The sequence below is a fragment of the Narcine bancroftii genome, chromosome 3 (assembly GCF_036971445.1).
Source record: "Narcine bancroftii isolate sNarBan1 chromosome 3, sNarBan1.hap1, whole genome shotgun sequence".
NCBI lineage: Eukaryota > Metazoa > Chordata > Chondrichthyes > Torpediniformes > Narcinidae > Narcine > Narcine bancroftii.
The window spans coordinates 181,543,556-181,556,287 of NC_091471.1; the positions used below are offsets into that span (position 1 = coordinate 181,543,556).

The window sequence follows — 12,732 nt, forward strand, 5'->3', positions numbered from 1 at the left end:
GTTACTCATAATCCCCCACACAGCTGGACTGCTCTGCGTTTCCCAAAATGGTTCCAGCTGTGTGAAAAATTATGGGTAATTAAGATGGCCATTGCTTGACACACATGTTAGACCTCATGGCGACAGATGGCGATGGATGGCGCTACAGCACCACTCGTCCCATCTCCCTATACTCTGGAGGATGCTACAAGGCGCCATTTTTCATAAAAACGGTGGAGAGTGCTCCATGAAAAGGTACGTTCAAATTTTTCTCCACGGATGGAGACGGCTCGAAGCGGTGGCTTGGTACAAAAACACCTGATGACTGCTAGGAGAGAAAGGCAAATCATGCAGGAGTCCACTGTAGCTGTTCCCATCTTTAACAGGTATACTGGTTTTGGATACTTTTGATGGGTATGGCTTCTCAGAGAAAGCAACGACAGAAGCCAGAACAGTGGCACACTGCTATCTCTGTTGTTCAGCTGGGAAGGTTAAAATTAAGACAAGAAGCAATGCTAAGTATGTTGCTTTCCAGGTGCCCGCATCCAGGATGCTTCCGAGGGGGTGCAGGCCATTCTGAAAGGGGATGATGAGATTCCAGACATCATAGTCCATACTGGTATCTGACATAAGCAAAAAAGGGTTCTGCATCGAGAATTTAAGGAGTTAGGCAGAAAGTTAACAACTAGGACCTGTGCCACATGATAGTAAGGCCAGAAATAAGAAGATAGTGAAGTTGAATGAATAACTGAAGAAGTGATGTAGAAGGGAAGTCTTTGGATACCTGGATCATTGGGATATCTTCCAGGGTATTTGGGATCTGTTCATGAAGGGTAGGTTATATCTAAAATGGAGAGGCATCAATATCCTTGTTTAAAACAGCTAATAGGGAAAATCCTAGGAATGATAGACCAGTGAGTCTTACATCAGTGGTGTGCAAACTAATGGAGAGAATTCTTAAGGATAGGATCTATTACAGACTACTCAAGGATAATCAGCTTGACTTTGTGAAGGGAAGGTCGTGCCTCATGAGTCTAATTGAGTTTTTTGAGGAGGTAACAAAATAAATTAATGAGGGTAGGGCCGTAGATGTGGTCTACATGGATTTGAGCAAGGCATTTGACAATGTCCCCATGAGAGACTCATCCAAAGAGTCAGGAGGCACAGGATCAGTGGCCATGTGGTTAAAAAATTGGCTTGTAGGAAGAAAGCAGAGAGTAGTAGTGGAAGGGAAGTATTCTGTCTGAAGGTCAAGGACTAGTGGAGAGCCACAAGAACCCCTGCTCTTTGTGATTTTTATAAATGACCTGGATGAAGAGGTGGAAGGATGGGTCAGTAAGTTTGTACATGACACAAAGGTTAAGGAGTTGTGGATGCAGCTGAAGGATGTTGAAGATTATAGACAGGATGCAGAGTTAGGCAGAAAAATGGCAGATGAATTTCAATCCAGATAAGTGTAAGGTGATTCATTTTGGAAGGACAAACCAGAAGGCTGAGTACAGGGTTAATGGTCGGTTACTTAAGCGTGTGGATGAACAGAAGGACCTTGAGGTTCAAATTTTTACATCCCTCAAGGTCAGTAAGACCACAGTTAAAGTACTGTGTTCAGTTCTGGTCACCTCATTATAGGAAGGATATAGAAGCTATGGAGTGGGTGCAGAAGAGATTTGCCAGAATGTTTCCTGAATTGGGAAACCAGTCTTACGAGGCAAGGTTAGCAGAGCTGGGACTTTTCTCTTTGGAGCGTAGAAGGATGAAAGGAGACTTGGTAGAGGTCTACAAGATTATGAGAGGCATAGATAGGGTGGACTACCAGCACCTGTTTCCCAGGGCATGATCAGCCAACACCAGAGAGGGAAATTTAGGGGTGGCATCAGGGGTAAGATTTTTACACAGAGAGTTGTGTGTGCCTGCAATGCCTTGCCTGGGGATGGTGGTGGAGGATGAAACATTGGAGGCATTTAAGAAACTCTTAGACAGACATATGGATGAAAGAAAAATAGAGAGTTATGGGGTAGGGAGGGTTCAGTATTTTTTTAGGAAGGAAAATATGGGTCAGCCAACATCGAGGGCTGAAGAGCCTGTTCTGTACTGTATTGTTCTATGTTCTATGTATCCTCAGAGAATAATGCAATTCAGGAGGGTTTAAGCTAATGAGGCTGGGAGGTGATAAATCAAAGCTATTACGAGCTCCCATTTTAGTAAAATGGGATTATCACAAAAGGCATCTTCAGGTGGCCAATTGCCCCACATGTTTAGGCAATATGCAACTGTTTTGAGGCCACCTGAATGTGCAAGAAGCGCTCTTGAGGCGAGGTACGTAACCCTCCTCCGAGAGGGATAATCAGTTCAGCTCAGTGGCTCTCCCAGCCACCTGAATGCAGCTGGCTGAAAGCAGATGTTAAAGGGTCAGGCTGCTGATCACACCTGACACTGGGCAGGAGCCAGACTGTGCTCAGAGCCACATCCTACACAGCTGTGTTCTTCAGGTGGCCAGCGTTGCGCTTTAAACGCTGCCACCTGAACGGCAATTTAAAGGGCTGCTTCTGCTTCTTCAGGCGCATTCTTACCGTAGAATGCACCTGAAAAAGCCTTGTAATGGATAGTATAGACAGGAGGGACTGAATGATCACAGTTAACATTTCACACAAGTAACAAGCACATCATTAGTCACAGCCCAGTGATAATTCGATACATTGGAAGATGGAAGGCTTGTCACAGTCTGTTCCAGAATTTGATACATTTGCAGACATTGTAATTATGCAAAGGAGAACCATGCAGACTGGTGGAGAGGAAACAGCTCTTTGAAAGCAGCTCTTGTGGCCAACCATCTTTTTGTGAAATTCAGGGTAAAGCATACTCTCTGAATGACTGGGCCTATTCAGTGGATTGACCTGCATGCACCAGGAGGGTCTTTTTTGGGAAGCAAAGTGCTTCATTTTGATTATGACTAACAGTGGAGGTCACTTGTTACTTGGAGAGACCGATGCCAGGATCTTGGAAGCTTCATGGAGGTTGCCCAGTTTGAGCCTTGCCTACAAGGACCAGGAGCTCATGTGGATTGATATTTCTTCAAACGCAACGCAAGAAGAATTCATGAGTCTGTAGCAACCACAACTCCAGTCTTCCCATCAGTTCAACATTAATTCTGGGCATCAAATTTTAAATGCTTACGCTTCAACACTGAATCTAAAAGACTGAACTTTGAAGTAACTGTCTAGATTTTGGCCTGGACTGTAATGGTTTGGGTATATCACATATACATGCACTAGACACCTGCGCATAGCTGGGGATAGATTTAGTGTTAAGGATAGTTTAAAAGTTAAGACTATAGTTTAAGAGTTAGAAATAAAATTAGTGTTTTAAAATTAAACACTGGTTCATTGCCTGTTGCTGCTTGTTATGTTGGGTTCTTAACAGAGCAGTAGTACAGAAGCAGAATGATTGAGGATAAGGCAGAGGTTCATTCAAACAAGTCTAAAAGAAAAAATAAGCCAGGCTAGAATAATGAACAAAGCAGGAATAAGTGTGATTATTTTAATGCAAGCAGTATTAAGAAAAAGGCAGGTGTTCTTAGACCCTGGATCAGTACATGAGGCAATGATTTTGTCAGCATTACAAGAATTTGATTTAGAGAGGGGGAGGACTGGTAGCTCAACTAGGGTAGAGATATTTCTGATGTTACAAACAGATGTGAAAGAGGTAGGGGAATTGCATTCCTAATTAGGCAGAATGTCAGACCAGCTTAAAAGAAGACAACCAGGAGGGGTCATTCAGCCAGGCAATATGGGTCAAACACAAGAATAAGAAAGGGGCAATCACTAATAAAGCCTTTGAAAGCAGCTCTTGTGGCCAACCATCTTTTTGTGAAATTCAGGGTAAAGCATACTCTCTGAATGAGAGCTAAAGCAGGCAGATGATTGAAAGATGCAAAAACAACAGGGTTATTGAAGTGAGTGTTTGTAATTTCTCTGATATCAACTGTGACTCTCTGAACACCAGGAACTTAGATGGGGAAAGATTTGTTGGGGGCATCTCAAAGGGCTTCTTGAAACAATATATAGATAGTCCTACTTGGGATGGATTCATACTAGACCTTGTATTGTAGAATGTGCCTGGCCAAGTCAAAGTTTCCATTGTGGGAACAGTGATTATAATTTCCCAAGTTTTAAGATAGTTATGAATGAGGATAAGATCACTCCCCATGCAAAAGTGCAAAACTAAATGAAGGTTAAGTACAATAGTACCAGGCTCCTGCTAGAGAAAATAGATTGGGAGCAGCTGTTTGAGGCCAAATCCACATCTGGTTTCAGAAAATAAACTCAATGAAAGCATTTCTCAAATTGTGTAAATTGGTACTATTATTAAATCTCAGACTGTTTTATCAGATTTAAATCATTGTACTGTTTAATTGTTATCAGGTCCAATTATTTTTTAACCTCTGATCTAATGTTAACCACTGATAGTGAATTGTGAACTGTCAGTCTAATGACAACAAAACAGAGCATTTATGGAAATGCATAATGCATGAACAGCTCAATCAGAGTTGCTTCATTACAAGCTATTACAGTCAGTTTGACCACAAGTTGTTAATTATTATGAAGCAACTGACAAATAAATGTTGTTAAACAAACTTTAGAGCCTTTTTAAACAATTTTACATCCAATTTGCAATTGTAAATTCAGAGTTTTTAAAAAAAGTGATCTTGAGATTGCAACACAAAATGAAAAAGCAGAGATTATAATGAAATATCTAACTTGAATTCATCAACTGTGATTGAACTGATTTTGTCACTAAAACGCACAATACAGTCACCTCAATTTAGCGACAAAATCAGTTCAATCGCGGTCTTAATAATTTTAATAATATAGCTTTTATTTATTCTACTTAATGATCTGGATTTTCCTGAAAACAGTCAGGGACAATGATGACAGGGATCTAGAGGAAACCTGCTGCAAAAACCAATGTCTGCCTATCACGTATGATTTCTGCTACTAAAACACAAATCGGTATTCACTAAGGAGAAGGATATTGGGAGATGTGGGATAAAAAAAGCAAATTGGGTAAATATGGGGAATATAGAGATTACAAAAGGTGTAGTTTTAAGGCTTTTGAAGAATATAAAGGTGGATAAGTCTCCGGGACCAGACGGGATCTTCCCCAGGACATTGAGAGAAGTGAAGGAGGAAATAGCAGAGGCTCTGGCGGTAATTTTTCAAATGTCATTAGATATGGGGATAGTGCCGGAGGATTGGCGCATTGCGCATGTGGTTCCGTTATTTAAAAAGGGTTCGAGGAGGAAGCCTGGCAACTATCGGCCTGTAAGTTTGACGTCTGTGGTAGGTAAATTAATGGAGAAAATTCTTAGAGATAGTACTTATGGATTTGTGGGAGGAAGGTCATGTTTGACCAATCTGATTGAATTTTTTGAAGAGGTGACTAGGAATGTGGATGAGGGTAGCGCAGTGGATGTTGTCTATATGGACTTCAGTAAGGCCTTCGATAAGGTACCACATGGAAGGTTAGTTAGGAAGGTGCAGTCTTTAGGTATAAATTTTGAGATAGTCAAATGGATTGAACATTGGCTGAAAGGGAGAGGCCAGAGAGTGGTAGTGGATAATTGTCTGTCAGGTTGGAGGCCGGTGACCAGTGGTGTGCCTCAAGGATCTGTATTGGGCCCATTGTTGTTCGTTATATACATTAATGATCTAGATGATGGGGTGGTGAATTGGATTAGTAAATATGCAGACGATACTAAGATAGGTGGAATAGTGGATAATGAAGAAGGTTTTCAAGGATGGCAGAGGGATTTGGGCTGCTTAGAAAAGTGGGCTGAAAAATGGCAGATGGAATTTAATGCTGATAAGTGTGAGGTGCTTCATTTTGGTAAGAAGAATCAGAATAGGACATATGTGGTAAATGGGAGAGCATTGAGGAATACAGAAGAGCAGAAAGATTTCAGAGTGACGGTACATCGTTCCCTGAAGGTAGAAACTCACGTGAATAGGGTGGTGAAGAAGGCTTTTAGTATGCTGGCCTTTATCAATCATTGCATGGAATATAGGAGTTGGGAGGTGATGTTGAGATTGTATAAGACGTTGGTGCAGCCTAATTTGGAGTTCTGTGTGCAGTTCTGCTCGCCTAATTATAGGAAGGATATAAACAGAGTGGAGAGAGTGCAGAGAAGGTTTACCAGAATGTTGCCTGGGTTTAAGCATCTGGAGTATGGGGAGAGATTGGACAGATTGGGTCTTTATTCTTTGGAGCGTAGAAGGTTGAGAGGGGATTTGATAGAAGTATTTAAGATTATGAAAGGGATAGACAGAATGGATGTGGATAGACTATTTCCGTTAAGAGGAGGAAAGTTTAAAACAAGAGGACATGAGTTAAGAATTAAGGGGCAGAGGTTTAGAGGTAACATGAGGGGGAACTTCTTTACTCAGAGAGTGGTAGCTGTGTGGAATGATCTTCCGGGAGAAATAGTGGCGGCGGAGTCAATTGTATTATTTAAGAAAAGGTTGGACAGGTATATGGATGAGAAGAAGATGGAGGGTTATGGGCATTGTGCAGGGAGGTGGGATTAGAAAGGGGTGTTTGGTTCGGTGCGGACTAGAAGGGCCTAATGGCCTGTTTCCATGCTGTAATTGTTATGTTATGTTATGTTATGTTATTCATATCATCAAGTTTGCTGTGCAGCCAATCACACTGAAGATTTCTCAGACTACAAGTAAAAATTTGCTGAAAGAATTCCTCTATTGAAGTCATTAGATTTGATTGTTTAACTAATATTTTCACTGCAAATATGCAAGGCTGTGTGTTTCATTCTTGTCTGCATTGAATTTACTTGCCAAATTATGTACTCCTCCACCATGAGCAACTACTTTATCTGAATTCTCACATGTTGCAGAAGTACTGGCAATTACAGTATTGAAATTACAAACTCGCATCTTTACATCGATTACATCCTCCATCTCATTATGACAGCATGACAGCATTCTCAATGGGATGAATCTTCCAACTCAAAACTGGATATGCATTTGGCCTTTAGAAGAGTCAGAATTATTATAATATCAGCCTAGAGCAGTGGTTCTCAACCTTTTCCTTTCCACTCACATACCACTTTAAGTATTCCTTCTGCCATAGGTGCTCTGTGATTAGTAAGAGATTGCTTAAGGTGATATGTGAGTGGAAAGAAAAAGTTTGAAAACCACTGTTTTAATCGTACCTAATTGACTCGATATGTGCACAGTTTCATAATTCCAAGGGAAATGGGCCAATGACAATTATTCTCAAGCAACATATTTCAGTAACAATTGGGTCTAGAGCAGTGATTCTCCACCTTCCCTTCCCACTCACATCCCACCTTAAGCAATCCCTTACTAATCACAGAGCACCGATGGCATTGGGATTACTTAAAGTGGTATGTGGGTGGAAAGAAAAAGTTTGAAAACAACTGTTTTAATCGTACCTAATTGACTCGATATGTGCACAGTTTCATAATTCCAAGGGAAATGGGCCAATGACAATTATTCTCAAGCAACATATTTCAGTAACAATTGGGCCTAGAGCAGTGATTCTCCACCTTCCCTTCCCACTCACATCCCACCTTAAGCAATCCCTTACTAATCACAGAGCACCGATGGCATTGGGATTACTTAAAGTGGTATGTGGGTGGAAAGAAAAAGTTTGAGAACCACTGATCTGTAGCATTAAAGCTCAACCAATTCTTCATTCTGCTATTAGTACTCATTAAACAGGTTAATCCTGGTCCACTGCAAACTGAAGAACAAAAATAACAGAACCAGGAATATCTAAAATGAAACTACAACCCAAGAATGCATCCATACAAGCATCATGATAAACATGTAATTAAATGTAATTACCTTTACAAATGGAAGGAAATGTTTTTTCTTGCACACGCAGCTATAACCATAACACATGTAGGGTATATTCTTGAAACTGATCAATTTATGAGTTCCTCCAATAATTTCATCAATCTAATGTCACCAAGCCTTTGCAATACTTTAATATTCCTTCCTAATCCAGTCACTGTATACATAAGCAAACTCAAACCTTTAAAAACATTTCTTCCAATAAAGGGTTTATCATTTATCTATTCTCATGTCTTATAATCAAAATATCACTGGGATACTTTAATTCATAGGGATATTAAAAATGTAGAAGCTCTGACCTGAGCTCCATAGATGTATTTGTCCAACATCTTTCCTCCTATGGTTTGTCCTCCAATATCCCAGACTTGCAGTGTAACATTTAAATTACCTGTGAAAGGAGAGACAGAAGTCCAATTAGACATAAACTAGGAGAAGTAAGATTTCAGAAAATGCATGAAAATGATTAGGGTTTTTACCTTATGGTGTAATAGTGCTAAAATAGAAGACCATTAGAGACCCACTTGACAGAAACAGGCCTACAGGCCCACTTATCAGTGACAAAAAAAGTGCCTTCTTGCTTCAGTACCATTTGCCACATTGGGCCCATACCCCAACATTGTATCCCCTCTCAAAGATGGGAAGGGATTGATGCAATTATTCAAGTGTTTTTAAAAGGAATCCAAGGTATCTGCCTCCATTATTTTGGCAGCTTGTTCCAAATGCCCATCACCTTCTGAGTGAAAAACTCTCCCCTCACATCCCTTCTAAATCTCAACCTCTCCTTATAATCAAGCCTTTTCATCTTAGATTCTCCCACTCTGGGAAACTAACTGATAATATTTTCCTTAACTATGCCCCTCACGATTTTATAGAGCTCAATAAGATCCCTTTGAACCTCCTACATTCTGAAGAAAACAGGTCTTGCTTTTCAATTCTCTCATAACTCATCTTCCCTAATCCTGGCAACAATTTTGTAAACCTCTGAACCCTTTCCAATATTATAATATCCTTCCTATAGCTAGGCCACCAAAATTGCATACAATATTCAAAATGTGGCCTCATCAAAAACCTTGTATAACTTCAGCATGTCATCCAAACACTTGTATTCAATGCCCCAACTGATGAAAGCAAGCATCACCAATGCTCTCTTCAGTATTTTGTCCACCCGTGCTGTCATCTTTAAAGAGCTATATACCTACATCCTTAGTTCCTCTGTTTCTTAACACTCTTTAGGGCCCTGCCATGAACAGAGCAAGCCTTGCCCTAGTTCAATTGACCTAAATGTAGCACTTCATACTCCAAATTGGAACTGCATCTAACTTTCCAGTTCCCCATCCGATGTAGATCCCATTGCAAACCCAAGCAAACTTCTTCATTGTTAGCCATAGCCTATATTTTTGTGTCATCAGCGAAGTTATATACCATGTCATAATCATCCTTATCCAAATCATTCATCTATATATTACAAAAGCCAAACGTCCTTGCACCAAACACTGAGGTACTCCATTGCTTATGGTCCGCCACTCCAAAAAACTGTTCTCTACGGCCTATCACTGATCATCATTTTGTGTCTTCCTTACTTATATATTATAATAAATGTTTACATCTACAAATGAAATATGGCCCAATAAAGAGACACAAAATAAAGCACAAGAAATCTTTGAATTTAGGTTCAATTTGCCTTTACAACAGTTTCATCTTCAAACTTTGCAAATAGTTCATAAGTGACTAATTATGGGTCATAAATTAAACCTGATCCCAAAACAAACAATTTTTTATTTATCGTTAGAAAAATATTAAGTATATAATGAGCAGATTAGTAATATTTTTCTTCACAGCAGTTTAATTTTTGAAATAGTTAACCAAAATCAATATTTAGAATTTTAGTGCCATGTATTTTGCAGCAGTTTACATTTGGCAGATAGAGTCAATATATTAGAGAGAAAGCATTTATCTACCATACAGAGGAAGTCTTTCTGTGAGAGCTTCAAGATTTGCTCCTCCTCTCCTCTCCATGACCAAACATTATAGAAAAAAAACTGCAATCATAGCAGTGGAAGAAATAAATGAATCAACAAATTTGTATTATGTTTAAAAAAAAATGTTTCACACTGACCAGTTCATACTGGGCTGAATTTAAAACCCGCATTGGGACTTAGTATTAACCTTGTAAAATATTTTTGGCGCAGCTTTTAACCTTACCTTAAGTGTCAAAAGCCAAGGATTGAACTAAAAACATTACTTTGGCCATTTTTCATTAACAAGACTGAAATAAACCATTCATTGGGCTAGTCCAATTTACTGGATACTATCCAAGTAACTGTTAAAGCACATTTCACCGTAGATTCTTTAAGAAAAGGTTTACTCATATCAATCAAACCTGAACACACATCATGATAAACAACCACACACTTCTTTCAAGTTTACCTCTTGCCATGAGTGCTCCTCAACCACCTATTTTTGTGCATTTAAATATAAATATATCCTTCAATACAATGAACCATTGAAGCAGTTTAAGATTTTCATAACTTGCTGCAGATGGTGCACAGTAGCACCATACTATATTGCACTGTGGACAAAATTATTCATAAATAAGCAAATCCACTTTGACTTCCCATTTTAATAATGGGATTTGTTCTTAGCAAAAACTTCCATTTTTACAGCATTTTAATGAAGCAAAACAGTGAGCATTATAAAATAATGGCATGTGGCCACAGGAGCCCATGGACAGATGACCTGTTCAAAGATTTTAAGGTGCATCACAAGTCTGTCCAGGTTGGTAGCACAACATTGAGTATCACCACAGGAAGCAGTGGCATTCCTCAGGGCTGTGAGCTTAGCCCGCTCCTGTTCACACAACTGAGCCACAATTGCAACATGAGATCCAACTCTGACAGAGTCAGCCTCATCAGCAACATTGGGGGGTGTTTCTACTGAGCCGGGAAAAGCGCGGTGATGCGAGGTAACGCGAGGTGAAGCGCGCTGATACCTCGAATCTGGCCACACTGTAAACATCTCCGGTTGTGGCCAATGTGCGGCGATTCGAGGTGCTCCGGCGTCCTACTTTTGAGGGGTGATGCGAGGAACGACCTCACAGTGGAAACACCGTGGGTGACTCACCGGAAGTCGCGATTTTTCACCCGCCATTTTCAATTGCTCATTGGACCTTCCTGGTCACCTCGCATCGCCCTGCATCAACTCGCATTCCTCACATCACCTCACATTGCCCTGCATCACCGCGTATTCATTGCTCGGTAGAAACAGTTCGGGTAGTCCTAAAATGCGCGGTGATGCGAGGGACAAAAAATCACGGTGATGCGAGGTGATGCGGGGTGATGCGAGGTGTCCTTAGTATAAACACACACCATGATGAGTCGTACTACAGGGAAGTGGAAAATCTCATAAAATGGTGTGAGAATAACAATCTGAGTCTCAGCGTGCACAAGACAAAGGAGATTAGTGAGGATGACTACACTCCACTACACATTAATAGATCAGTACTGGAGAGAGTAGAGAGCACTGAAGTAGTGAGTTATTGTGGATGCACATTATTTCCTCAATGGACAGGAAGACGCAACAGTGATTGCACTTCCTCAGTAGACTGAGGCATGCAAGGCTACTGGCCACCACCTTTTTTACCGGAGCTCTATCAAGAACATCCTGGCGGCAGCATCACAGTGGGATACAGTTGCTGCAGAGCATTGGACCAGATGTCAATCCACAGCAACATTAGAGCAGCCGAGAGGATCACCAGAGTCTCCCTGCACCCCTCCCCCCATCAACATGTTCTACCAGTATCATTGTCTCAAGAGGGCAGGCAACATCATTAAGGATCCCACCACCCCTCACACAGCATTTCAGCTACTCCCGTTGGAAAAGAGATACAGAAGTATCAGAGCCACAACCTCCAGGCTGAGAAACAGCTTCTTCCCATGAGCACTGAGAACTGCTGAATGATTGACGAACTGCTCATAAAAATCTGCTGAGACTTTACTATTTATATTTAACAACATTTTGATATAATGTAACTGCATATTAATCACTTGTCTAAATGTGTGCTCTGTCTGATGTGTGTTTGCATTGAGAAAGAATGTTGTTTCGTTCAGTTGTGCATATATAATCAAATTATATAAACTTGAACTTGTTCACAAGGAGAGGTCAATGGGAGTAACAACAACAGACAAGCAGGGGTTTCAGTAGACAATTTACAATCTTGAGATACTGACCAACTAAATTTAGGGTTGCTCAAGAGGCTAAAATTAGAACATCAATATTTCATAAGCTTATGCAGGTATACACAAGTTTAGGGATATAGAAGATATAGAGAGCAAGGAGTCCTTTGAAAATGAGAAGAATTTTAAATTGAGTTGTCCTTTCACCAAGGCCCAACATTACTTTGTGATTTCATGGGTTATACATGATGTAATAAAAGACATGGGCAGTGAGTTCTGGACAAGCTCATGTTTTTGAAAATTAAAAGAGAGAAGCTATTGGAGCACACCTTAATTGGGAAGTCTAAAGGTAACGACAAGTAAGGATATAGCAATAAAATTATCTGAGTCAAAGAAAGGGCAGATTCAGTCAAAGACACAAGGCAATCTTAGTGATGCAAATCAAAAACTGTAGATGCCGAAAATCTGAAGCAGCAATACAAAATGCTAGAAATCCTCTGTTGCTCACCAGAGTTAACATTTCAGTTTTATAAACCTTCAATTAAGGTCTGATAATCTTACTATGCCATCTGCAAAGTCATTGGAATAATTACCTCAACAACGTACAGACTTGATTCCATCTGTATAATTAGGGCACTGCAATCGGCTTCATTCTTCACATTTTTTTTTTATTTGGTGATGGATGTGGG

The 12,732-nt window shown here is 40.2% G+C and overlaps 1 protein-coding gene across 15 annotated transcripts in view; it reads right to left on the bottom strand.

The window, feature by feature from the left end:
- Positions 1-12,732, bottom strand: part of rab28 (RAB28, member RAS oncogene family) — a 276,189-nt gene that overhangs the window by 154,284 nt on the left and 109,173 nt on the right. For all 15 annotated transcript variants that reach the window (XR_011353966.1, XR_011353964.1, XR_011353965.1 and 12 more), the window contains one exon: positions 8,171-8,259. Coding sequence is in view for 9 of the 15 variants with exons in the window: in XM_069925999.1 (XP_069782100.1) it covers positions 8,171-8,259 (89 nt within the window). In the remaining 6 variants the exon portion in view is untranslated. The remainder of the gene's footprint in view (positions 1-8,170; positions 8,260-12,732) is intronic.